Source organism: Astyanax mexicanus, chromosome 11 (genome assembly GCF_023375975.1).
Source record: "Astyanax mexicanus isolate ESR-SI-001 chromosome 11, AstMex3_surface, whole genome shotgun sequence".
Taxonomy (NCBI): Eukaryota; Metazoa; Chordata; class Actinopteri; order Characiformes; family Acestrorhamphidae; genus Astyanax; species Astyanax mexicanus.
This window is the reverse complement of record NC_064418.1, coordinates 43,341,673-43,367,971: the sequence shown is the minus strand read 5'-3', so window position 1 is coordinate 43,367,971 and position 26,299 is coordinate 43,341,673. Positions and strand designations below refer to the sequence as shown.

Sequence of the window (26,299 nt, the reverse complement as noted above, 5' to 3'; positions counted from 1 at the left end):
TCTCTTGTTGGTGGAGCCCGCCTTCCAGTCCTTACACTGCTCCACACGTAAACCCAACAGCAGCAACATTCACAGTTTTATTCATGTTTCTCAACCGTATCCTCCTGAGATCTGGGCTTTTGCTTGGTGTGCATTTGTTTTATTTCTCCTAGCTTTATGGGATTAGCTTTGCCTTTATTGGAATGAAGCTACAAAACAGTCTTAAAGTAGGCAAATATAATTTAACATTTTTCGTATTTAAATTAACCGTATTCTGATTCTGATATCCATTTTCAGATTTTCCTTCAGGTTTGTATGTTCTGTGTGTGACGCTCCTTTGTGTGTGTGTAAGATGTACCAGCCTACACTTTCCTGATTGGCTGAATTCAACACAAAACAGCCTATCATGCACGGTCCTATGTGGTAGTGGGGGTGTGGCCAAGAGAAGACAGCGACTTTTTTTTTTTTTTAATTCACATTTCTTTTAATGTTCACATTCGTTTTTAGGTTTTTGGAATGCAGAGTAATTTTAACAATTTCCAACCAGTCACTGCCTCACATTTGTTTTTTTTTTTTTTTTTTTTGCTTTGCAGGTTTTCATTAATTGTATTTTTTCACTTAAATAGCATTGATGCACTTTGTCTTGTTTATGATAGAAACCACTATTTTATTTCAAATTTTCCCCATTATTCTCCTAATTAAGCTAGGCCGATTATTCCACCCATTCAGCTGCTAGTCAGCTTTATGTCTCCCATCATTAGTGATGCCATAACACAAGGAGGGGGAAGACCAGCACACGCCTCCTCCGATACATGTGAAGTCAGACTCTGCCTCTTTTGGAACTGTTGCTGATGCAGCATTGCCAAGTAGCTCACAGTTGGCTTGTGCTTCTCGACAATACCCTAGGAAAGATAAGGGGAAAGAGCGGCATCTACCAGTCCAGAGAGAGCAGGGCCAATTGTGCTCTCTCAGGACTCTGGCAGCTGATGGCGAGGAGAAAAAATATAGCACACGATTACAGGCTTAAAACCAATGGGTTGGTTTCCTGGACAGGGGTAGTTTTGGACTATTCATCACTGTGAAGTCATGGAGAATCTATATTGGAAGTTAAAATTATACATTTTGTGCAGTGTGGCCATTTGTAGACTGTTATGCTTTATTGACAGGAGGAGGGAGGATCTTCATAGAGCAAATATCATGGCGGACAAACAAAAGCAGCTGGACAACCAAGTGGACGATCTCAGGAAGAAAGTTCAGGTAAAGCTATTTTATAAAGAGTTAATTTTGCTTTTGTAGGAGTTAATCTACTGTACTGTCTCTACTGTTCAGGGAAGATTTTCTATTAGATTGTGAAGCATAGCTGTGAGGGTCTGATTGCATTAAGTGACAAAAGCATTAGTGAGTCCAGGATGTTAAATGATCACCAGCCCATCTCACACCCAACTTCCCAACTCATCTTCAAGAAATGGACGGAGCCCCGACCATTCCAGAAAATACAATTCCACTGTTCCACATTGTCCTATTCTATTGGTTACATTTTACGTTTTATATGCTATGCACTTCAGTATTCCAGTATTCCAAGACTAGACGTATTTTGTGTCTGGGACACTTTCTCAGTGTGTTTGTGTGTGTTCATTTTCTCAGAAAGCAGAACAAGACATTCAGGCTCTGGAGGATCTTCTAGATAAGCATGATGCAGAAAGGAAAACTTTCCAGAGCCAAAGTAAGAACATACTGTTTTTTCCTAGCGATTATTATATGTATATTAAGAGGTGTATATTTGTATAATTCTATTCAAATGCACAGCTGCAAATGTCAGCATATATTAACAATTTTAAAGGTCACATATTTTAACAATACACACTGTATGTGTTATATATCCAGGGGCGGATCTAGCCATTTTGGGGCCCTAGGCAAAATATAAACAAGGGCCCCTCATTCTTGAAACACACACATAAACCAAGTAACTAGAGATGGAACGTTCGATCGGCAGTGTATCGGTATCAGACGATTTTTAGCCAAAATACGGTATCAGCGATCGGCAGATATTCCTCTGATTTTAGGCAATCTGATTCAGGAGTTTAGGGTTAAGCAGTTTATCAGAGCTGTGTGTGGATGAAACTGGTGAAACCGGTGAAACTGCTCTCTTACAGGAAGCGGCAGTTCCTCATCCAACCACTAGTCGGAGCTGCAGCAGCAGCATGAGCTCCGCTGTCTTTCCTCAGTCAGAGCTACAGCCCAGCGACGGGCTACAGGTTCAGCTGAGCCAGTCTGGAGCTTTTTTTTTTTTTTTTTTACAGTTTTCTTAAATTCATCTGTGTAGGAAATAAAGGTTTTAACCCCACTAAACGGATAATACAGCTCTCTACAGTTCATCTTTCAGCCCAAGCAGCTAACAGCAGCAGTTTAGAGCAGTCGTCACGGAGTCACTGCTCGGATTACATTATAAACAGGTCAGTTAGCGCGCTGCTAACCTCATGATGTTTATAACTACGGAGTTTAGTGGACACACCGCGGCTGCAAGGTTAGACTGTTGAAGGCCACTGAAGACTATTAAAGGCTATTAGAGGTAATTGAAAGGGTTATTGGGGGCAGAAATCAGTAAAGGCTGGTTAGATAAGTGATTCACGTCCTCGTCCTTTGGTGAAACTGCGACTAGCGCTGTCACAGTGATGTTTATTAACGTCATTAAAACAGATTTTGTCAGGTATTGTCTTATAAATATTTACACTTAACTTATATCACTCCTAAAAATCGTTTATTTTGGTCAGTAACACTCTTGTGTTTATTTACTCTCAACGTAAATTACCAGTGTTTGCTTTGGCGTGGATGTAATTAGAGGAAACATGTCGTGTCGCACATTGCTACATCATAGATATTATGGACTAGTTTAATGCAAGCAACGGAGGGGGGTATGTGTGTTTGGACAATTAGTATTTAGACATTAATTTGGTATTCTACTAATTTATTTCTGTTGTTTTTTTTTTAATAGAAATATGTTTTTTCTTTACTTTACATAAGTAACAAATTAACATTGTTTTTGGTGTATTTACTGTAGATGGGATTGTCAGATTTGGGGCCCCTATGGAGGACAGATTTGGTCGAGGCCCTAGGCAAATGCCTAGGTTTGCCTAATTAAAGAACCGCCTCTGTATATATCTATTGTGTCTTTTATGGTTCCAGTGGAGGCTGAAACGAATGCACAGGCTGCAAAAGAGATCCAGCTTGAGGAGTTGAGGATCAAGGAGATGAACAAAAAAAGAGAGGTAGGCAAGCAGCAATGCAGCAGCCTCACATTCATCAACATCATACTGTTAAATCAACATTTTAAAACATAATCTCAGACTCAGACAAGTTTTTAAAAAAAATGAGAAAGTGTAAAGAAATGTTAAAAAGTGTGAAAAAAAGCCAATTGTGTTAAGAGTAAATAATGACATACAAAGCCTTAAGTTACATAATAGTCTTATCATTGGACGTGGGTGTTCAAGGACTGGAAAAAGTCAGCTTCAGGCAGTCAAAAATGCTAAATAAGAAACTACTGAAAAATGGCTCTGCACTGCTCACCCAGAAATGTCTGGTGCATTGATGAAACTTTAGGATTTAAACTTTTTGAAACTTTTTTTTACAAAACTGCAGTGGACAGAAATGACTTATTGTGTGTGTGAAAATGTAGTATGTTTGTGCAATGCTTACTTACTCCAGTATAAGAACACACAAAAAAACAATGTACATTTACAGAAATCCTTTGATAAATATGCTACATATTAACTTATATTAGCTTCATTACCTTACAGCTGTAGAAATAAACCGAAGGAAGCAAACTTTTTGCCTGATCTCTACATTTGGGTTTGTACATTTGGGAAATTGTAATTGTGTGTTGTGTGTGTGTGTATATATATATGCAGGTGGTCATATATGAGTTAGTAAATGCCCTGAAGTTAGTGGAGCAGATTGAATTCACTCTAATATCAGTGGAGCTGCCTGAATGGAAGAAGGGCAGCAGATGGCCTGCATTGGAGGACCACCAAATACCACCTTGGACCAGTTACAGAGCTGGTGAGGACCTCCATATTTGTACACACTGTTTATTATGGATTATCAATCTGAATTTGTCATTTATTTGCATTTAAATCTGTAAATAATCTATCTGTCCTGAGGTTCTGCTTCAATTGATGTTTCTGTTCTAACACACCTAACAAACCTGCTTATCATCTATAATATTAAAGTGATCTTACATTCGTCATCTTAGAATAAAGTGCAGTGCTATTCAAAAGGAAAATAAAAGTTACCAGGAACAATAAATGATTCATTTTAGACTGATTTGGGCAATATTTATTGACTTTAAGTAACAATACGCTGTCAAAGAGCCTGTAACGAAGACTAAAAGTGATCTTTGCATTGTATGGTACTGTAACTCACCCCCTGACACCAGGCCATCTGGATGTCTTGTGCGTCAAATGGTTGATCATGGCGCTGAACACAACATCTCCATACATGCCATTGTAGTCTTTGGCAATATTAACATGCTGCTACTGGTCTGTGTGCATGTAAATGTCTGTCATGCAGACGTCTGCCAATGGTGCTGGCTGAATAGCTGCAAATGTGAAAATGAAACGTCATGAACCTCTCAAGAAACATCTCAAATGAGTGTAATCTTAATTAAATTAAGATTGCTTCAATATACAGTAAGTGAATGTTTTGTTCCTCAGGTTCACAACAGTAGCAGGGTGTCTTCAGCATATCCGGCAGCAGCTGAACAAACTCAACAAACCGCAGCTGAAATTCTTGTATGAAAACGACCCCATCATCCTGAGCATGAGTTCTCTGCAGGAACAGGCCCTGAAGCTCTTCAAAGACCAGCTGGTGAAGTACGTCCTGTTTGTGGGCTACAGAGTTAGAGGTGGAATTTCACTAGTCTTTGTGGTCTTTGTCACTTGTGAGGTTGTAGACGAGAGCAGGATGGAAGAGCTTGTGGTTTGTCTTTCAGTTCCATGGTGGTGGAGAGGCAGCCCTGCATGCCCACCCATCCGCAAAGACCCCTAGTGCTGAAGGTCATCGTACAGTTCACAGTTAAGATCAGGTACACTATTTAGAAATTCTAAACAAAATGCAGGAGGTACCTCTACTCCTATTAATACTTCTATTACTAATGATACTAGTGCTGTAGTACTTGGGTCTCGTCTGAATCTGAAGACCGGCCGTGAGACCATAAGTCTCTTCTCTTCTCTTCTCTTCTCTTCTCTTCTCTTCTCTCCTCTTCTCTTCTCTTCTCTCCTCTCTGCTTCTCTCTTCTTCTCTTCTCTTCTCTTCTCTTCTCTTCTCTTCTCTTCTCTTCTCTCTGCTTCTCTCTGCTTCTCTCCTCTTCTCTTCTCTCCTCTTCTCTTCTCTTCTCTTCTCTCTGCTTCTCTCCTCTTCTCTTCTCTCCTCTTCTCTTCTCTCCTCTGCTTCTCTCTTCTTCTCTTCTTTTCTCTTCTCTCCTCTTCTCTTCTCTCCTCTCTGCTTCTCTCCTCTTCTCTTCTCTCTTCTCCTCTCCTCTTCTCTCCTCTCCTCTTCTCTCTTCTCCTCTTCTTTTCTCTTCTCTCCTCTTCTCTTCTCTTTGCTTCTCTTCTCTCCTGTTTTCTTCTCTTCTCTCCTCTTCTCTTCTCCTCTCCTGTTTTCTTCTCTTCTCTCCTCTCCTCTCCTCTTCTCTTTGCTTCTCTTCTCTTCTGTTTTCTTCTCTTCTCTCCTCCTCTCTTCTCTCCTCTTCTCTTATCTTCTCTCCTCTTCTGTTTTCTTCTCTTCTCTCCTCTCCTCTTCTCTCCACTTCTCTTCTCTCCTCTTCTCTTCTCTTATCTTCTCTCCTCTTCTGTTTTCTTCTCTCCTTTCCTCTTCTCTTCTCTCCACTTCTCTTCTCGTCTCTTCTCTTCTCTCATCTTCTCTTCTCTTCTTTTCTCTTCTGTTCTCTTCTCTTCTCATTTTGTTCCCAACCTCTTTTGAAGTTGGTCTTGTCTCAGTCTCAATGTTACATTTGTCCAGGATTTATTGCGATAAACAATTTAATCGTAATCTTTACAGATATTGTGTGTGTATTTTTTGTGGGTTTATCCATGGAAATGGATGAATATTATAGAGATATTCTCAGCAACAGCTATAATTTATTCATTTCCACTGAATTACTACATTAAAGTACTGTATATAAACTGTTCTCAGTGTCTTGTTTTAAATATTAGAGCCCCCATAATTCTACCAATAAAGTGTGGAGCTACTTTTAGCTGGTTAAAGGTGTAAAAATAGTGATTTCTTTGCATAGGTAGATTTATGTCCCTATCACTAGCATTGTAAACCTGTGGGGAGCATCGGCTAAAAGTGCCGTATTTAGGAATTCTTGGGGAGAACGGCGGTGGGGTATTCAACAAAAGTCTGTACCTGTTATCATGTTTCATTAAACCCAAAGTCCATTTCTCACCAGATGTCACATTTAAAGCTGTATGTATTATGTATTTGTATTTACATTTTATTCACATTTTAAAGAGCATTCCAACTCTTTTGTCATTAGGTTGTACTACTACTACCATGACTTTAACTTTTTATTAATACTATTAATATTACTACTATAACTGCTAATGCTACTAATACTGACAATACTGCTTTATTATAACTTTAATATATTTACTATAACAGCTACCAGTAGTACTATGAATACTATCCCTACTGCTACTACTAATATTGTCTATCATAATAAACCAAAAGAGATATGGCAGTTTAGCAAGGGAAATTTCTTCATCATCAACTGACGAGTCCTGGTATTTATAATTATATTTAAATAAATATAAATATATTTTTATTTGTGCACAGGCTGCTTGTCAAGCTACCAGAGCTGGATGGGCAACTCAAAGTCAAAGTCTCTTTTGACAAGTAAGTATTTGGATCATTTACATGGTTTTTTTATTTGTATAGTATTTATAATGTATTTATACAGATTATATTGTATTTATTTATATTTATATTAGCTTTTAAATATAAAATCTTGTTGTGTTTTTATTTCATCTGCAGAAATTTACCAGAGACGACCTCATTTAATAGGTATGTGTAAAAATCTATTTTTTTTACACAATATAATTCATTTATTTACTGTTTGAAACTAAAAAGTTGCTCTATCTGTGTGCATACATCTGACATGATTTGCACATGCTCAGTATTTCCTGTTTTTTCCTGTGTTTTATGTCTTGCAGATACATTATTTCAAGCTCAAACATGAGGGTCATGGACATGGAGGAATCCAGCGGTTGCTTGGTTGCTGAGTTCAGACATTTGGTGTGAACCATTTCCAGTGGCTTGTTTTCAGCAGAGACATTTTTATACACTGTAAATATATCAAATACATTGAATGTGAATATAAATATTTAAAAGTGTTTCTTTTTTATTTACAGCTAACAAAAGAGATCAGAACAGTGGGAAGTAGGGTGAGAAAAACAACTGGTTCTAATTACAGGGGTTGGACAATGAAACTGAAACACCTGTCATTTTAGTGTGGGAGGTTTCATGGCTAAATTGGAGCAGCCTGGTGGCCAATCATCATTAATTGCACATTGCACCAGTAAGAGCAGTAAGAGTGTGAAGGTTCAATTAGCAGGGTAAGAGCACAGCTTTGCTCAAAATATTGCAATGCACACAACATTTTGGGTTCAAAAGTTGGGTTCAGAGTTCAAGAAAGGACAAATTGTTGGTGCACGTCTTGCTGGCGCATCTGTGACCAAGACAGCAAGTCTTTGTGATGTATCAAGAGCCACGGTATCCAGGGTAATGTCAGCATACCACCAAGAAGGACCAACCACATCCAACAGGATTAACTGTGGACGCTGTAAGAGGAAGCTGTCTGAAAGGGATGTTCGGGTGCTAACCCGGATTGTATCCAAAAAACATAAAACCACGGCTGCTCAAATCACGGCAGAATTTAATGTGCACCTCAACTCTCCTGTTTCCACCAGAACTGTCCGTCACCACAATAAATTATTGTGGTCTAAAACCAGGTGTTCCAGTTTCATTGTCCAACTCCTGTATGTATAGTGGGTGTTTGTATTTTTATCTATACTACTAAATTCATTCTTAAAAACTAGCTGGTATTGGTAACTAGTGCACAATTGGGACACACTTTTACCCTCACATAAATTAAAAGAAATAAAGCTTTAAACATTACTTGCTCTCACTATTGCTCTTAGTTTACTATCTCTTCACAAACTGTCTGTTTTACAGCTTAAAAAAACAAGCTTTTCAGGGCTACGATAGTAACATTAGCTGAGCTAATATAGCCTTAGCATATGTTCAATTTACATCTCTGTAAATTTCATGTCTTTCTTTCACACTAGTATGTATTTAATTAACTGTAGTTCTGTCACAAAATGCTTAGTGCTGCATTGTGCAGCGCTGAGGAATTGAAAAGTACTCAGAGTCATGAAGCTCCTGTGTGCATCTATGCAAGGTGCGAACTGCCATTATCTGTTGTTTCAAATTTAAAAACCTCTGCTAAGTTTTAGGATTGCAATTTTATGACATTTTATACAATTCTGAAGCAGCAGCAGCAGTACTTTCATAGCAAAATGTAGCAAAAAATACTCCCTATGTCCTCAGAAACCAGAAATAATAATAAAAAAAACCAATCCAGATGTGGATTTCAAATGCAGAACAAAACAGTTTTAAAAAAAAGAGTTTTAATGTAACAAGGGCACTATGATTAGTGTTATACGTGTGTTGGGCTTAGTTGATGTAATTGTTAATAATTGATGTAAATGTGTTGTTTGTGTGTGTAATATAATATGTGTAATCATTAAACACACATGTATGCTCTCTCTCCTCTTTCAGAGTTCTGAGAGCCCTCTCCTCGTTACAGAGGAGCTCCACACCATCAGCTTCCACACACAGCTCAGTCTGCCTGGACTAACTATTGACTTAAAGGTGAGAATAAAGAACACTGGCCCTCACACTCATCGCACCCATACAAATAATCCAATATCAAGGCAAAAAAAAAAAAAATATATATATATATATATAGGCAAGGTTATTGAGCCAACACATACATCATGAACTATTGTGGATAAAGAATATTCGCAAAATATTCACATAATATATGGATCCTACATTTAAAGTTGTATTCAAATACATGGATACTGTATATATAAAGTGAACTTACCTCAGCAAAATCCAATTCATTTCTAATTCCAAAAATATATAGTCTTACACTCCTTGAAAATTCATTTTATGATCCACCTAAGCTATAAAAACACTTCATTGTTTTAAAAAAATAATTCATAAATTAAATTGTATCCAATATCATTCAAATAAGCCATAAAAAAAGCTTTTTTTTTTTTTTTTTAGCAAAATCTGCATATTACACAAGGCATAATTTCATATTGTTTTTTCTTCACATTAATTTTTCGACCACTTTGAAAAACCTTATTTTTTATTAAAAGATACTATATGTATGATACATATTGTTTCGGTCCCACCATTTTTTTGTTATATATATATATATATATATATATTCATATATGTATACATATATTCAGCTCTGTAAAACATTGAGAGCACTTCAGTGTGTATATCAGTTTCTCTGGTTTTGCTATTTATAGGTTTATGTTTGAGTAAAATGAACATTATTGTTTTATTATATAAACTAAGGACAACATTTCTCCCAAATTCCAAATAACAATATTGTTTCTATTATTTATTATTTACAACATTTATTTGCAGAAAATGAGAAATGGCTGAAATAACAAAAAAATGCTGCACTTACAGAACCCAGACATGCATCTTGGCATGTTCTCCTCCATCAGTCTTACACACTGCTTTTGGATACCTTAATGCCAAAAATTCAAGCTTGTGATCATCCATCTTCTTCTTGATTATATTCCAGAGGTTTTCAATTTGGTCAAATCAAAGCAACTCCTCATTTTTAAGTGGTCTAAGTTTAATGTATGTCATATACTTTAGATCAATCTAAACATTATTCAGTGTTTGTGTTTTTATTTTTAAGTTATGTATTTATAAATGCAACCACAAATGTTCAAAATGTTCACAAATGGCACAGTTTGTATCGTCTTTATACTGTGTGTACTAACTGCACCGTCCTGTTTGTAAAAACACAGACCACCACACTTCCTATAGTGATGACCAACGCTTTCACCATAACGGCGAATGCCTGGGCCTCCATCCTGTGGTACAGCATGCTCTGCACTGACTGTCAGGTAGGACACTTTTCCTTCAGAGCTAACACCCCCCCCCCCCCAACCCCCTCACCTTTCTTACCCAGATCTGTTGTTGGATTGTTTATTTTACTTGTTTATTCTTATAAAGCTATTTTCAGCATATTATACATTCAATAAATCCACTAAATTAATTTATTGTGTTTCAGAATCTGGCGTTTTTTCTGAACCCTCTAATGGTAAAGTGGGGTGAACTGTCGAAGGTCCTGAGCTGGCAGTTTTCCTCGGTCACTAAGAGAGGCCTCAGCTCAGACCAACTGAGCATGCTCGGAGATATACTTCTTGGTGAGACTTTCTAGTGTACTGGCTCAAGCTGCACCAGTTATGAAACCTGAGTTGCTTCTTCGATTTGATTGTAAAGTCTGTAGTAAATACTTCAAATAGTTCAAACTATCCTTTTACTAAATCTGGTTGCACCACAAATCCGTAGGTTGTCTGAACAAGTAACAACTAACGAATGCAAGGTGCAGATTTATGCTTTTATGTGACGAAAACAAATGTATAACATTGAATACAGTGATTTTTTTATATTCTATGTAAAAAGAATTCGCAGTATGTGCAGTGTTCACTGCTCGCAGCCGCACAACTCTGTTTACTGTGTGTACATCTGCGCTGCACTCCTATTGAAAACACTGTGTTTAACAGGGCAGCAGCTGCCGCCGAGTGGTCCAGCAGTCTAATGCGCTGACACTATGAACGGGAGGTCGCAGGTTCGAATCCCCGCTCTTGCAGCTTTGCCATCAAGCTGCCGGCGCTCAGAGGGAGTAAAATTGGCCCTGCTCCCTCCGGGTTAGTAGATGGCGCTCTCTCCCCATCACACTTAAGGTAGCGCTGGGTGGCACGAGGCGTCTGTGAGCGGATGAATCGGAACCTAGCCGCTGTGCTTTCCTCCGAGCGCGCTAGCTGCTCAGGCAATGATTCATCAGCAGCAGCTCGAAAAAAGGGGTGATTGACTTCACACGTGTCGGAGGAGGCGTGTGCTCGTACGCATCCTCCAAGGGTCACAGGCGTCACCGGTGATGGGGACTCACAAAGGGGTGGGACAATTGGATATCCAAATTGGGAGAAAATGGGGAAAAATCTGAAATAAAATTATAAAAAAGAAAAAAAAAAAGAAAAAAAAGCGCAGCGGGCAATTTTCAGCTTCACACTGAACAGATATACACTCTGGAACACAGAATCTTCTCACTGTATTAACTTCCTTCTTCCAACGCCAGACGGCTCTGACCAATCAGAGGAGACAATGTGCTTGTGTGGTTTATTGGTGTGCATTTTGGTGCATTTAGGTTTATATGCCTGTGTGAAACCAAACCAAACAGAGGGAGAAAACACTACAAGTAAACAAACTTATCAGCTGATCCGGACCATTGTGAACACGCCCTCTGACAACAAACACTCAGTAAGCACATGGCAGAGGTGATAGCAGTAGGGGAACCAGAAGCACACGTGGTAGGCGATTGCTGCTGATTGTAGGTTTTACAGCCTGTTGCTTTTCCTATGAAGGTCAGGTGGACCACAAACCTGCAGAAACACATGCAAAACACACAGAGTACACACACACACACACACACAGAACATGCCCAGCAACCTAGTGCCAGACCTGCACATAACAAGCCCACACCTGGCATTAGGCATTTTTGCAGTATGTTAATATTTATCTGCTCCAGACAGTCCTAATCTATCTAATCTAACACTTATTATCAGAGTCTAGACACACTGTTTGTATGCATTTGTACAGTCATGTCAGTAATGGCTGTTTAATTAGTTTATTTGTGTAGGCGCTGAAGCTAAAGGAGATCCTGAAGCGCTTATTACCTGGGATAAGTTCATTACGGTGAGCATGATAAAACCCATTATAAATATGATATAATATAATAATACTAATATATTTATCCTGCAATATTGCTTTTGCTTGTTTTTCTTGAAAACCTTTTCCTCCCGCAGGTTTGTTCACTGGTTTGTTCAGTAGAGGATAAACAGCGCTGCATAAAGAAACTATCACTATCATTTACATTCTGTTTCACTTCTGTCACTCAGAAGATGTTACTGATAAAACGAAACTTAGTGAGACTGACTGAATGACTGAACCTGCTACTGTTGTTGATGACAACAGATGAGGGTGTAGATAAGAGATGGAGCTGGTGTGTGTGTGTGTGTGTGTGTGTGTGTGTGTGTGGTGGGGGGGCGATGTGACAGTGTGGAGTAGTGAATATAAGGTGTTAAGTTGTTTCTGCATATTATTGTCTCAAACAAAAATTGTATAATTATATAACAATTTTTCTTATTTTTCACATTCTGACACGATGTGAATCTGAATCTGAAAAGTTTGGACACACCTTCTCATTCAACGTTTTTTATTATTCAATATTTAATATTTTATTTTATTTTTTATTTGCTTTTATTAGTAAAGTGATTCAGACTATGAAGGAACACATAAGGAATCATGTAGTAACTAAAAAGTGTTAAACAAACCAAAATACTCTGTGAAGAAGCATTTAGATGCTCTTATCTGAGGTTCTGTTTGTTAACTTGCGGTTTCTGAGGTTGATAACTCTGATGAACTTATCCTGTACAACAGAGGAAACTCTTGCTCTACCTTTTCTGGGACGGTCCTGATGAGTGCCAGTTTCATCATAACACCTTTAATGGTCATAGTGAAGTCGTGAACCGTTCTGAATCCCATTCTTGCATTTGTTTTTTGAACATTTATTCCTGTAATTTTTAACATATATATCTTGCATTTTAGGCTTAACAACAAATATATGTGGCAAACTGTCTCCCTGAGGACCTAAACCCTCAGTTTTCAGATCACAGACCCTTGGTTTAAAACACTGAGTCAGGTTCCAAGGCCTAATACCAACAACACCCAAATGTAGTATTGCATTTTAAGGAAGCATATAATTAATGACTAGTTTTCGTGCTAATATTATTTATTTTATTCATATCAACACAAACTTTTATCAAAAAAAAAAATGTGCAGCTGAAAAAATGACCTTTTCTTTAATGTGCTTTATTTCAGCCTACCAGTGAGAACAGGATTCCCTTCTGGATGTGGTTAAACTCGATACTGGACCTCATTAAACGATGCTTACTCAACATCTGGAATGATGGGTAAGAAAAAAAGACCAAACTTGGTAATTTAACATGTTTTAAGTTGAAACAGAAAAAGGCTCGCATTGACTTATTGCGTAACATTAAGCTCTGTAGATTTTTATAATAAAATGTGTGTTGTTTATGGCAGTTTCTGTTACTGTGTAACCAGCACTGGTTATACAGTATATGCTGGCTGTAACAATGTGTTTTATTTAATAGATGATAAAAATCAATACAGGCCTAGTTTTTTTTTTTTTTTTTTTTTTTCATTCATGCTTTTTTATTTCTAAATCTATGTGTATTGCTATACTATGAGAACCATTTTTTAAATAGTAAGAGTAGAAAGGGTTTGACACATTGGGATAACATGGTCAGACGTAAATTCGTAAAAAAAAAAAAAAACCATCAACATTATTTACAGTATTTTGTCATAATTAGCCAAATTATTGAGAGAATAAGCCAATGTTTCAGGATTTAAAATTAGTTTCTCAAAATATTTCACACTCCTTGATAAAACTCTTGCATCCTCTATTGAATTGATAAAACAGGAGGACCAGTGAGTTTTTTTGGCTTTCTTGGTCACATGACATCGCGTTCAGTAGCTACTCCATTTCCGCTCGCTGCTGTGTTTACATGGATCTCCATGGAAACGCGCCCAAAGTATAATTGCGGTCCGTGATAGTAAACAAACAGCTATTTTATTCAACACAAGGTGACAAAACTTGTCTGTCCGAACGGGAATAAAATTCCTGGAGGACTAGGGGTGGGCGATATGGCTCTAAAATAATATCACGATATTTCAGGGTATTTTTGCGATAACGATATACTTGGCGATATAGGAAAACTAAAATAATTCATTCATTTCAGGAATATAGTATAATAGTATAACAGTATAATCATAATGTGGCAAAATAAATAATATAGGATACAATAAATATTGCAGAATATTTAGTGCATGCATATAAACTGCAAACTAAAACTATTATACAATAAATACACCTAAAGCTTCACAGTGAATAATAGACTACTTATTAAATAACGATTATCATGATATGGATTTTTAATATCATGATATTTTTGTGTCACGATATATTGTATACGATATAATATTGCCCACCCCTACGGAGGACCACGGAGTTCAGTGAATGACATCTGAGAAAAACTCATACATGGTCGTTCCGGACTGGAATACCCCAGGACCACCTGAGAAACTAATCCCGTCCAGATAGGGCTTATGATCCAAGGATTGTGAGCTTAAATGCCAAGCCATGCTGCTTTACCATCAGCAGCCAGAGTCTGAGAGAGCTCATTTAATTGGCCATGCTTTCTCTGGGTGGGTAGATGGCATTCTCTTACCTCATTAATCCGCTGAGATTCTTGTTGGCATAAATATAATTTTGCCCATATTCTTTTAAATTGCTGATATTAAGGATGTATTTTATTGGTTATTTGAGTAATTCTCCTCACTATATGAGGTTAAACAAGTGATCAAAAAGCTGTCAGCTTTGTATATTCTATTTTTACCTCATGTACACATGTGCAGGTATATCATTGGCTTCATTAGTAAGGAAAAGGAGAAGGCTCTGCTGTGGGATAAACGTCCCGGCACTTTCCTGCTGAGCTTCAGTGAGACGTGTAGAGAAGGAGGAATCACCATCACGTGGGTGGAGCAGACACAGAACGGTATGTGTGTTAGTACAGTAAATTTTACTGGAAATAAAGACCTTAAAAATGTCTGAAAAAAAGGTATAGTATGCCTTGAAAGCAAAAATCACTTTTTCAGGCCGAATACAATACGCCAAGACAGAGTTGCATTGGCCCAGATACGGTTTAAATGCAGGCCCGATTCTGGACCAAATGCTTTGATCAAATACGGGTCGATTGCCACAAGTGCCAACACCCTAGTTGCTGAGTATAATATAGGAATCGCCCAAGCTGCATGTTCCAATGCTCTGGATGCCGAGTATAGTATAGGAATTGGCCTAAGCCACTTGTGCCTATAACCCATTTGTCGAATATAATGTTTTCCCAATTGGCCCAAACCACATACCAATACCCCGGTTGCTGAGTATAATATAGGAATTGTCCCGGGTGGCTTGTGCCAACTCTCCGGTTGCAGAGTATAAAATACATTTGGCCCAAATCTGCAATACTGGTGCCAAGTCTAAACTGAGTCAGCTGAGACTTATATATCAGCCAAGCTTGGGTTGCCTTTAAAACACAGGCATTAAAGGAGAACTCCAGTGTAAAATGTTTTTTAAAATGACTTTTGTTGTAGTAAAACATGATAAAAAAGTTCTTACCTTTGATGAATAGCACACCTCTGTTCTCCCACAGCGTTCAGAGATCCAGAAATTTTTACAGTTTGTCCAAACATCCTTCAAAGTGGGTGACATGGGGCATAATTTGCCATGGTAAATCGCTTTTTGCACTGTTATCCAGCTCAATGTAGCTCCACACCTCCTTGCTAGAATCCGGAGAGCCCTGACATTTAACACGAGGCATTAATGACTTAAAAAGTGCACAAGAATCTTATTAAAAACCACTGTTTACATCCTATTCGGCGAGCTTTAGCTCCGAGTGCAGCCATTACTCCAGCCATTAGTCCTAGACCTTTGAATGTTGATTTTACATCAAATAAAAATCTTAAAAACATTAAAAAAAGGCTTACATCAAATAAGCCTAATCTGTGTCCAGTAACCAGTGTTCCATGACATAATTATAAGTACAAATAAACAGAAATCAAGTCATCAGTCACCAAAATGTGCTGTTTGTTATTTTTTCCTATTTTTTTTTTTTTTTTCATTTCATATCTCAAAAAAGTTAAAATAGAAGAATGGAGATCAAATGGAGACAGCGACATAATGTTGATATACTGTGCATGTGACCCATTTCAACAAATCATGTGATATCATTGCAGTATAGTACATTTATTATAAAGGGACGGCTTAGGAATGACCACACCTTTATAATCTGTGAGGTCTTATCTCGTGTGTGAAGCTGAAAACTGGAGCCCCTACATTATTACGCACATAATTGAGTGGACTTGAAGCAGGTTTCCCAGACCTGAAACCAGCCTGACCTTTTCTGCTATTTCTCCTTTATCTTCAACACTCCAACACAATTGAACTAGTCAGTCAGTTAAAAAGTTCTTTCAGAGTTACAGTGGGTGTGTTAAAGAAGGAGTCTATTCCAGCTGTGGATAATGTTTTGTAAATTGTAATTTGTGAAACCCACAGGTGACGCACAGACACACTCAGTAAATCCTTACACTAGAAGGGATCTCATCAACATGTCTTTACCTGACATCATCCGGAAATTCACACTAATGGCTGCTGAAAAGATAGAAAATCCTCTGCTCTACCTGTATCCGGATATTCCCAAGGACGACGCTTTCGGATGTTACTACAGCAGTCCGACTGATGCTACACTAAATACTGACGTTTTGTAGAGCTTGTGCAAGTATCACAATATTTTTTTTCTGCAACACTGTATCAATTTTCAAAAACACAATACAGATGTGTTTTTACACAGTACTATGTGTGCTGTTATATCCCACTGTTCTGATTGCATAAAAAAATCCTTTCATTTCCTAAACATGATAGTGTATTTTATACTACGATTTACTAAAATCTGATGTAAATTATTATAGCATGTCATGATCTACAGCTCTAGAAAAAATAAGAGACCACTTAAAAATGAACTGTTTGAATTTTTGCACCAGGAGTGGCATAACGTTATCCAAAAGCAGTGTGTAAGACTGGTGGAGGAGAACATGACTGTGATTAAAAAACAGGGTTATTCAATCAAATATTGATTTCTGAACTCTCAAAACTTTATAAATATGAACTTGTTTTCTTTGCATTATTTGAGGTCTAAAAGCTCTGCATCTTTTTTGTTAATTCAGCCATTTCTCATTTTCTGCAAATAAATGCTTTAAAAGGTCTATTTCTTTTATGCCACAAATAGTTAGATGCTTTCAGACTCAAGATAAGGCATGCTTTTCTTTGAAATCCCCAAGATAAAGAAGGATTACATTCTCTGCTGTGAGAAAGATCACAGCTGGAAAGCATGATGTCACCTCTGTTAGCACCTTAGCCCACTCTAACCCCGTCAGTGGAACTTCTGAAGAGCACTGCAGAACACATCTCCGTTCACACTCAGACACTGTGAAAACCCACCTGTGAAAAACCTGCATCACATCATCTGGATGAAAGGCAAAAGATTGTCATTCAGCTGCTTTACAAGAAAAGCAGCAGGCAGTTATAAACATGAAGGTTATAAAGGGTATATACAGTACAGTGCCATCTTCATTGTCATCTCTGTACTCTCTGAGGGCTTTAGTGTCATATCTGTACTCTCTGAAGCTTTAGTGTCCTTTCTGTATTCTCTGAGGGCTTTAGTGTCATCTCTGTACTCTCTGAGGGCTTTAGTGTCATATCTGTACTCTGAAGCTTTAGTGTCATCTCTGCACTGTCTTGGGTCTTCAGTGTCATCTGTGTACTTTCTAAGTGCTTTAGTGTCATCTCTGAACTCTCCTATGGCTTTAGTGTCATCTCTGTACTTTTTGATGGCGCTGTGGTCATCTGCTTACTTTCTTTGGGCTTTAGTGTCATCTCTGAACTCTCTGAGGGCTTCAGTGTCATATCTGTACTCTCTAAGGGCTTTAGTGTCATCTCTGTACCCTCTCATGGCTTAAGTGTCATCTCTGTATTCTCCAAGGGCTTCAGTGTCATATCTGAACTATCTTAGGGCTTCAGTGTCATCTCTGTACTCTCTTAGGGCTTCAGTGTCATCTCTATACTTTCTGATGGAGCTATGGTCACTTTCTTTGGGCTTCAGTGTCATCTCTGTACTCTTTGAGGGCTTGAATGTCATCTCTGTACTTTTTTGGGGCTTAAGTATCATCTCTGTACTCTCTGACAGAGCAAGTGTCATCCCTGTACTCTAGAGCACTCTAATCTGTACTCTCTGAAGGCATTTTGCCATTTCTGTACTTTTTTATGGAATTAAAGTCATCCCTGTACTGTCTTGAGGATATTAGTGTCAGTGGTGTACTTTCTGAAGATGTTGGTGTCATACCTGTATCTGTGTTGATCTCATATCTAGTTTTAGTGTCACCTTGTGTATATAGTGTGTTGAGTGTAGGTTTGTTTTTTTTAGCAAACTAACTAGGCAGGTCACTTTTTCATAAAGTCATCTCTTTTATATGGCTTTAGTGTCATCGCTGTACTCTCTTGGGTCTTCAGTGTCATCTGTGTACATTCTAAAGGCTTTAGTGTCCTTTCTCTACTCTCTTAGGGCTTCAGTGTCATCTCTGTACTCTCTGAAGGCTTCAGTGTCATCTCTGTACTCACTTTATCATAGAATCACATTTTCAATAGCCATAATACTGTACTAGACTAGAGCTGTACAAATATCACACCCTCACTTTCATTGAAAAGCATAGCTTTATTTAATTGTACATCAAAATAAATATACTTATTATAATTTTAATTTATTACACTGAACATCTGCACATGTACACACACCTCACACTTCGAACTCAAACCAGAAAAGAACCAGAAAAAGGCACCAGATATAGCCATCATGCTGTCCGGTGAGCATCCTCGTTTAATCTGGTACACATTTAAATAAATAGAGAATGATTTGTTCTGTGCTGGTTGTTCGAGATGGTGATTTACCTTTATCATTTCATCTACCCTTTCATCAGACATTCATTTCATATCTTGATCTGACGCAGGTTCTTTAATTAATATTTTCCAAATGAGTAACTTCCTGCAGTGGAACTGTCTGCTCTAAGTTTGGAGATGGATGAAGAAATGAAAGTGAAGCTGATCTCAGACTAGAGATGAGGAGTGAGGAGAGAGCTGTGGCCACAGCCGCGAGTTCAGAAACAACTTGGAGCTCTTCTAACGTGAAATTAAAGATGATCAATATGGAAAATTGTGAAAAAAAATCATTGTAGTTAACAAATTTGAAAATATGGGTTCCAGTGAAAACACATGTACAAACCCACTCAAACCCAAGCCCACCTAGAACCCACTCCTGTGAGCCCGCCATGACAACGTTGGATGAGTTAGTTTTGAAACAGAGGTAAGCAAACCAGGGTTCAAATTACAGGGGAATTAATTATAGGGATTTATATTATTAATTTTTTTTTTTAATGATAGGAATATTATAAATTTAAATTATAGCAATCTGACCCCACAAATTAATACTTAAACCTATATTATTTGGGGGTCAAAACATTTCTATATAAGTTTATATATACAGCTCTGGAAAAAAATAAGAGACCACGTAAAAGAGATGAGTTTCTTTGATTTTACCAAATTGAAAACCTCTGGAATATAATCAAGAGGAAGACGGATGATCACAAACCATCAAACCAAACTGAACTGCTTGAATTTTGCACCAGGAGTGGCATAAATGTATCCAAAAGCAGTGTGTAAGACTGGTGGAGGAGAAAATACCAACTAATATGAACTTGTTTTCTTTGCATTATTTGAGGTCTGAAAGCTCTGCATCTTTTTTGTTATTACGGCCATTTTTCTTTTTCTGCAAATAAATGCTCTAAATGACAATATTTCTATATGGAATTTGGGAAAAATATTGTCCATAGTTTAAAGAATAAAACAACAATGTTTATTTTACACAAACATATACCTAGAAATAGCAAAATCAGATAAACAATTCAATAACTGATTTTTTTCCAGTGCTGTATTTTTCCTTTAATCATTAATAATTACAGCTCAGTACTGATGTAATGCAAATTGAAAGTATGTTATAACACAGTTAGTTCCAACCTTGCAATATGATTGGCTGAGAGATGTTCTTGGATTGCCAGTATTGCATGATAATGGCACTCTGACCAAAGCTTTTCCAGTATTACTCCACCACATACAGTACGTGTACATATTGTACGGCAGTTACAATATGAAAACACCAGCTATTACAAAGCAGCAACATTAAAATGATTGATTATTGATATTTGACATTAGTGCTTTTACCATATTTCATCTGTTCCAGTAGTAAATAATCACAAATGAAAACTAAATGAAAGCTACTTGCTGGAGATTTCATGCTGTTACTTGCACAGCATCCCAAACCCCATATAAGTGCACTTAACACAGACTCTGTGTGGGTTTAAACCCATTAGAAGTGTTGACACATAGAAAGGTAGGTAGGTAATACTGTACACTGTGTGGTTTGAGACACAGCATATTAATTACATCAGCCAATCAAATGGAGTATGGGGGCCCATAAAGTAGCTTGAACAGGTAGCTAACTTGACTTCAGAGCAGACAAATACAAAACAAAGTCCAGCTTTACATACAATAAAAGAAAAGAAAGATAAAATTAATATTTACCAGCTTTGGCAGTGTCTGAGACATGAGATATAATATAGCCTGTATGTAGCATAATTATAGCCTAATGTTTTGGCTGTTGCTTGTAACCCTGATGATTGGTAAATTAATAACTGTTCTTCGACTATTGTGACTATTATGGAGTGTGATAACATCTGATAAATGTCTGATAACGATGTTTTAGCAGCAGACACAAAAAATATATAAATAACTTGTTTCTGTCACCTACAAATTCTAAAATCTAACAATAAACAGCAATAACATATAGTATAACTGTGGTATAATCTCAATAATACACTCAATACAGTTCTTTTTCACCAGTAACTCCACCCACTTGTTAGGTTTCCCCTTATCATTTCCAATACTTCTGACTCTAGGAGGGCGGGGACAAGCGCATGCCTCCCCCAATGCTTGTGAAGTCAGGCCCCGCCTTTTTTTTTTTCTTTCCCAAACTGCTGCCAGTGCAGGTTCACTAGGCAGCCAGTGTGCAGTCAGAGGAAAGTGATGCATCCCCAGCTCTGATATATCAGCCAACAGATGCCTGTGCTGACCAACATCACAATGGAATTGATGAGGGGAGACAGTGCCATCTATCCATCCAGAGAGAGCATGCCCAAGGCTCAATCCCATTTCACCCCTTGGCACCTACCACTTACCCCTACCCCTTCTTTTTTATGGGTACGGTAATCCATCCCCTTAAGCACCCGATACGTCATCAGGAGCGCTAAAGTTCAGTAACCAAGCTTTTGCTTGTGTACTATCTAACTTTAGGGTTTTATTGTATGTCTTCAGAAAGGGGGAAGATGGTGCAAGTTAATTATTATAGTCAATTCCTTAATTTTTCTGTGATGGCGAGCTAAAATTAGCTTAGATTACCTTTTATTTTATTTTACTATATTTTTTTCTGTTTCACCTCAATGCTGCAGCCCCTGCTGTCTGTTTGACCATTTAAGGTGGAACGGAAAAGTTAGATAGCTAGTTAGCTACTAAGACAAACTACTAGCAATCTTTTTTATGCTTGTTATAAAGAATTTGTTCATAAAACATTGAAACTACACATTAAACTATGGTAATATTGTGCTAATTGTCACTTTTAACAAGGAAAATACTTCCCACATTTAATCACTGGTTCCGCCATCTAACCAGTGATTCTCATAACCCTCGGTTTGAAGTGTGCAACCGAAAAATCTCCCTATCCCTTCCCCCTAACCCTCCAGCCTCACAACCTTAAGGAGGCCAAGGAGTGAAATGGGATTGGGCCCAAATGGGATTGCTCTCTCTGACTCTGGCTGCTGATGCTAAAGCAGCATAAACCCTGGATTTAAACTCATAATATTCAAGCCATAGTGTCACCATCTTTTGGTCACTGATTAACTGATAAACCTAAAAACTGGAAATTATGACCTATTTCCAGACTATATAATGTATTAGGCCTACACTCAATGTTTGTGCTACAGTATAATGTGAGATATTGATTCTGATGTACTGATCTTAGGACTGTAGTAAACATGTGCCATTGAGTGGGTATTGTAGCGTTATCGTGTATTATTGCTTAAATAAAATGATAAAAATATATATTCAAAGACTTCAGAGACTAATAATTTTGCCTGGTGTGAAATGCTCATAGGTTCTTCATATAGGTTGTTTTTGTCTGGAGTGTGACATTTCCTAGTGCTGCATACAGTTCGTTACACTCTCTCTACACTCTCTTTTCTCAACCATTCAACCACATTACAAGACAAACACTGATACATCACCAAAATACAGTTAAGAGTTATAGTCTGTAGGTTGTATAAGATATAAGATTTTAAGATTTAAGAGTTTTTTCACAGGTACAGAATCTCATACTGAGAAAATAAAATGCAGGAAAAGTAACACATCATCACAGAAAACTTATAAAAGAATAAATAAAATAAAATAAAAAGAAACAGGATAAAGGAAAGAAAGAAAAAAGCTGTACACGTCTCACATCACCGCCAGCACATGTATAAACTCACTCTAACATTAATCCCCTCCACAGGGAACAGTCTTTGGGCTGTGTAGAGCCCTCCTCCTCTCCTGGTGTGAAGGTCTATGTCTCCAACATACTGTCCAGATTGTTGGCAGCGTGATCTTTATCTGCAGTGGCTTTCTCTGAAGGACTGTGCTTCTCTGCAGGGCTGTATTTATTATGGTACTCCTGGAGAAGGGTCACCACCTCATGATGGCCGAAATGTGTGGCTTCATCCAGTGGTGTGTTGCCCCACCTACAGGACAGATTCACACTCAATATAACATCAATATAATCAATATTTATACAAAACCTATAAAAAAAGAAATATTCATACAAACTCAGAAATACTCAATACACTGTTAGTGACGTGTCAGTTTATAACAAAGTGAGGTTTACTCAGAAAACGAGGACAATAAACAATACATAGATAAGGTTTTAAAATAAATCAATTTAAATAAATTAACCCTTTATAGCCATATAATTAACACTTCATCTATTACAATGGACATCATGTGTTTTTTTTTATAAAAAAAAAAGAAAATGTTGCACATAACACTATTGGGAGCTTTTGTCCATCAGAAAAAAACATGAACTAGCCAATGAGCCAAAGTTTATAAACCAATGCAACAGCTAATGATGCAACTCATTTTTAATTTTACATTTTTACATGATTTAATGTGATTAAGACAACTTTCTAATCCTGTGTTTTTTATTGTTTAGGGATGGTTTATGAATTAAAAAGGTCAATATGAAATATAAAATATTACCCATGCAATGAAAATAAAAAAAACTATTAAATATTTAGTTAATTGCATTTATTTGTTATTTAGATTTTATAGTAGAATATCCTTTTAGAGTAGAGTCTTCTTTTCTGTGCATTACAGAAAGAAAACAGCATTCTTACTATTTTGTCTATAACTGGAGAAAATTCAGGTCTGAAAGGGCTAAATAGCAAAAGTTTTAACAAATATTATTTGGAAATATTAACATTTATTGTATACATTTAACAGTAAATCGAAAAAGCATGGGCTTATCTCATTAGTAAAAGTTCACTAATATTATGAATTTACTTAAAATACATTTTAATTCATTGGAAAAAGTGAAGCAATTAATATTCCTGCTTTCTTTGAGTAAAATTCTAAATACATTTATGATTGATCAAACACTGATGACATCAAAAGTAATTGGACAAATGATCTCAGAATCTATTTTATGGGCTGCATGGGCTTTTCCCTTGTTAATCCTTCATCATTTAAGAAGATAAAATATTTGGAGATGATTCCAGGTGTGGCATTTGCATGTGGAAGTTGGAATATTCCAGGTATTTTTGAAAGAGAATTTGATCCTACCTGTCCTTTGGGATGGGGTTCACCTTGCAGGCTTCCAGAAGAAAACGCACAACATCTACATGTCCTACAAGCACAAGAAAATGTTCTGATAAGTAATACACACACACACACACACACACACACACACACACACAAACCACTAACACTAACTAAATTTTAAGCTTTTATTTTTTATTGATTATTATAATTATGGCTTACAGCCAATGAAAACTTGAAAATCAGTGTCACAGAAAATTAGAATATTATATAAGACCAATTGGTATTTTTGGCAGTGTGGGCAGTGTGCCAAGTCCTGCTGGAAAATGAAATCTGCATCTTCATAAAAGTTGTCAGTAGCAGAGGGAAGAAGCATGAAGTGCTGTAAGATTTTGTGGGAAAACAAAACTGCACTGACTTTATACTTGATAATAAAACACAGTGGATCAACACCAGCAGATGACATGTCTCTTTATCCAAACCATCACTGATTTTAGGAACTTCACACTAGACCTCAAGCAGCACTTTCAACTGAATTACTGAAATAAACAAATTTTTAATGATATTCAAATTTTTTTAGATGCACTAGTATCTAATATAGTGCTATAAGATACACAAATATATACATACAGTATATAAGATGCTGATCTTAACTGCTAGTAAGGAAGTACATTTACCCTCAGCTGCTGCTACGTGAAGAGCAGTTCTGGAGTCATAGTCCCTCTGCTCCATGTCCACAGCGGAGAGAGCAAACCTGGAGAGAGGTCACAGCAAGGTCAAAAACACACGTACTGCAGAGCAGCATACAGACACAAAAACCTGATTAATAAGACTTTATCAATAAAAAATATAACACTCCTGATCATAGCTGTATCAAATCAGATGAGTTCCAAAGGCAGAGATTATAAGATGTAAAATAAACACACATATTTATTATAATATTATTATATTATATTGAGTGGTCTAGCAGGCTAAGCGCTGCCACTATGATCGGGATATCGCTGGTTCAAATCCTGGTCATGCAGCTTGCCATTAGATGCCGCAGCCCTGAGAGAGCAAAATTGGCCTTGCTCTCTCTTCCCTCATCGGTCCAAAGTGTCTGTGAGCTGATGTATCTGTATAAAGTCACTGCGCTTTCCTCCAAACGTGCTGTGATGCCGCATCAGCAGCAGTTCAAAAACATGTATCGGAGGAGGCATGCACTAGTCTTCACCCTCCTGGTGTGTTGGGGCATCACTAGTGATATGAGGAGTCCTAATGAGTGGGTTGGGTAACTGGCCTTGTACAATTGGGGAACATGGGAAACAAAATAGAAAGAAAATGAGTTTGTGTTGTTATTATAGGTGTATTAATGATCTGGTTGGATTATGGAGGGATCAGAGTGCAGAGTGAACATGATTAAAGTGCAGAATGAGTTTCCTATAAACTAATACTCTTATTCTGCATGCCTGAGCTGTAAGAGGATTGGCTGTGAGTGGGAGGACTGATCTGATAAGACGCAAACGTCTCCATACCTTCTGAGCGCTGATACGTCTCCAGTGTAGGCAGCAAAGAGGAGGTTGATGACAGACTTCACCTGGAACAGCAGGGAAAACAGCACAGTTTGTGCACACAGGAAAAGCAGGGGGGTTATTGGAGGGGGTGTGCAGCTCAGTCTACACTACAACCCGGGGTGATCTTAGAGCTGGGCAATATACAGCTCTGGAAAAAAATAAGACAACTTAAAAATGATGAGTTTCTCTGATTTTACCAAATTGAAAACCTCTGGAATATAATCAAAAGGAAGATAAATGATCACAAGCCATCAAACCAAGCTGAACTGCTTGATTTTTTGCACCAGGAGTGGCATAAAGTTATTCAAAAGCAGTGTGTAAGACTGGTGGAGAAGAACATGCCAATATGCATGAAAACTGTGATTAAAAACAAGGGTTATTCCACCAAATATTGATTTCTGAACTCTTAAAACTTTATGAATATGAACTTGTTTTCTTTGCATTATTTGAGGTCTGCAAGCTCTGCATCTTTTTTATTTCAGCCATTTCTCATTTTCTGCAAATGTTGTCTGTAGTTTATAGAATAAAACAACATTTTGTTCGTTTTTCTCAAACATGTACATATAAATAGCAAAATCAGAGAAACTGATTCAGGAACTGACATGGTCTCTTATTTTTTCCAGAGCTGTATATAATCAGTGCTTCAAGAGCACAGATCTAACTGTACACTTCATTACAGAGAGTAAAAAAATCTGTTTAATTGGATGATGTGGCACAAAAAAATGATAATAAAAACTAATGTACTATAAAG

The 26,299-nt window shown here is 37.4% G+C and overlaps 1 protein-coding gene and 1 pseudogene across 3 annotated transcripts in view; one reads left to right on the top strand and one right to left on the bottom strand.

Annotated features, from left to right (window-relative positions):
- Window positions 1-612: 612 nt before the first annotated feature.
- Window positions 613-18,348, top strand: LOC111194953 (signal transducer and activator of transcription 1-like; annotated as a pseudogene).
- A 4,117-nt stretch (window positions 18,349-22,465) lies between these two features.
- Window positions 22,466-26,299, bottom strand: part of glsb (glutaminase b) — a 78,007-nt gene continuing 74,173 nt past the window's right edge. For all 3 annotated transcript variants that reach the window (XM_022680091.2, XM_022680093.2, XM_022680094.2), the window contains 4 exons: window positions 25,510-25,571; window positions 24,673-24,749; window positions 24,020-24,083; window positions 22,466-22,923 (listed from right to left, as the gene is read on the bottom strand). In XM_022680091.2, coding sequence (XP_022535812.2) covers window positions 22,749-22,923; window positions 24,020-24,083; window positions 24,673-24,749; window positions 25,510-25,571 — 378 coding nt within the window. In that variant the 3' untranslated portion in view covers window positions 22,466-22,748. The remainder of the gene's footprint in view (window positions 22,924-24,019; window positions 24,084-24,672; window positions 24,750-25,509; window positions 25,572-26,299) is intronic.